This window comes from Etheostoma spectabile, chromosome 23 (assembly GCF_008692095.1).
Source record: "Etheostoma spectabile isolate EspeVRDwgs_2016 chromosome 23, UIUC_Espe_1.0, whole genome shotgun sequence".
Classification (NCBI taxonomy): Eukaryota; Metazoa; Chordata; class Actinopteri; order Perciformes; family Percidae; genus Etheostoma; species Etheostoma spectabile.
In genome coordinates, this window is record NC_045755.1 from 15,849,902 (window position 1) to 15,851,775 (window position 1,874).

The 1,874-nt window shown below is 38.6% G+C and overlaps 1 protein-coding gene across 2 annotated transcripts in view; it reads right to left on the reverse strand.

The window, feature by feature from the left end:
- The window catches only part of fgf6b (fibroblast growth factor 6b), a 17,812-nt gene that overhangs the window by 550 nt on the left and 15,388 nt on the right, over positions 1–1,874 (reverse strand). For both annotated transcript variants that reach the window (XM_032505562.1, XM_032505561.1), the window contains exon 3: positions 1–817. This exon is cut by the window's left edge and continues 550 nt beyond it. In XM_032505562.1, coding sequence (XP_032361453.1) covers positions 641–817 — 177 coding nt within the window. In that variant the 3' untranslated portion in view covers positions 1–640. The remainder of the gene's footprint in view (positions 818–1,874) is intronic.

The following is a 1,874-nucleotide window of genomic DNA, read 5'->3' on the forward strand; positions in this document are numbered from 1 at the left end:
AAACCAGAGATAGTCAACCCCCCCCCCCCTCTCTCTGAGGCCCTCTCCGGCGTGTCAGCCCTATTTCTGACTCCGGCGGGTGTCTCTTACATGCAAGTTTAAGGGGGCCACAAGTGGGAACACCAAGGCACCTTTAAATCGTGCAGCAAAGGTAGTGCATTTAAGTTTCCCCCACTGCCGGACATTGATAATCTGGCAGGGAGCCATCAAGCGCTCAAAACGTTTAAAAGAAATCATAAACTTAGCCGATATTTGAGCAGACGTCCATGCATCCCTTAATCTAGCAAAGTGGTTCTTTGAGGTAATAAAAAGTATTCATTTCACTCTTTGAAAGCACAGGATATAGCTCATCCTCCATCTCAAAAAAGGAAGTGACACGTACAGCAAGCACCAAGGTAAAGTGAGACAGGCAAAGGCTTCAACTCTCCCCGTCCATAAAAATAATAAGCAGCACAGTGCATATACAAAGATAGCTATCCAAATATACATATATATATATATATATATATATATATATAAACAGAATAAATATTTGTGTATCCTCTTGCAGTCCATCAGTGTGTATATCATGACTATGCCTTTCTATATTACCTGGAAGAACATCCACATGTGCAAATGACTGAGTTATTGCCAGTTTCTCTCATAGGCGCGGGAGGAAATGTGTGACCGTCATGGCGGGGGTGGCCTTGTTGCCTCTCTTAACGCGGCCATGCTTGCTGAGGGCGATGTAGAAGCCCTTGTAAACAAAAGACTCATAGGCGTTGTAGTTGTTGGGCAGCAACGTCTCCTTGAACTTGCACTCATCCACAAAGACTTTCTATAAATGCCAAAAAGAGAGAGAGGTCAATAAATCTCAAGGCAGACACAGAATGAACGTCACAACATACCGGTATGCATGGTTTCACAGCTTGCTTAGAAAGCAGGAAACTGGAGGAGATGGCATGTTGTAAAAGACACCAGCCTCCTGCTTTTACTCTTATAACACATCGATCTGAAATATTCCAACACATTCAAAAGGAGAGATGTAACTAAACAAGCAAGGATCAAATGATAAACAATATATACAGCATTAGCAAACAGTGGCACATTATAGAATAGAGTTTAGACATTGTAATCCATAAAATGTGTATTTTTAACCACATTTGGGCAAAATAAGTATAGTTGTATATCCTTTATTACAACCATAGGGCTAGAGTAGGGTATAGTGCCAAAATGATACCTGAATTTCCGTACCAATCTCAAAATAATACTTAAATTAAGATGTTGAATTTCTTAAACCCCTTTTTTTTTAACAAAAGAATCTTAAAGAAATAATCCTAATAATAAAGTAATACAAAAATATTAAAGATTTTTATTTCAATAAAGGTCTGTTAAGTTACTATCTATCGTTGAATGGCGTAACAAAATGGGGACTGAGCCTATGTCCCACTGATGGAATCCCTTGCATTTGCAATATTACGAACTAAGTGTCTGTGCCGACATTCCTGAGAAAAAAATCTCAAGTGATCTCTAGGACATGAGAGCCAAAAACACACCTGCAATTACTGCTTATTGCCACAGGTGCCGCCAAAGAGAATGAAACGGAGGCCTTTAAAATACCAGTAGTAACGTCAACTTCTCAAATGTTAAATGTTGATTAAACACAAGTGGGCATACAACAACTTTGTCTAAACATAAAAAACCTAAAAACTGGAAAACCTAGAATTTGAATCAGAAACTGTCCTCTCAAAGAGAAAGTACCAAAATTAGGTTTTGGTAATTTTAATAATTAACACTATCAAAATAGTTTTGAGCTTTGATAGCCAGCTCTACAAAATGCTATAATATCTTTCATTGTTGATTTGGTAGCACGGTGGCTAAGTGGTTAGCACTTC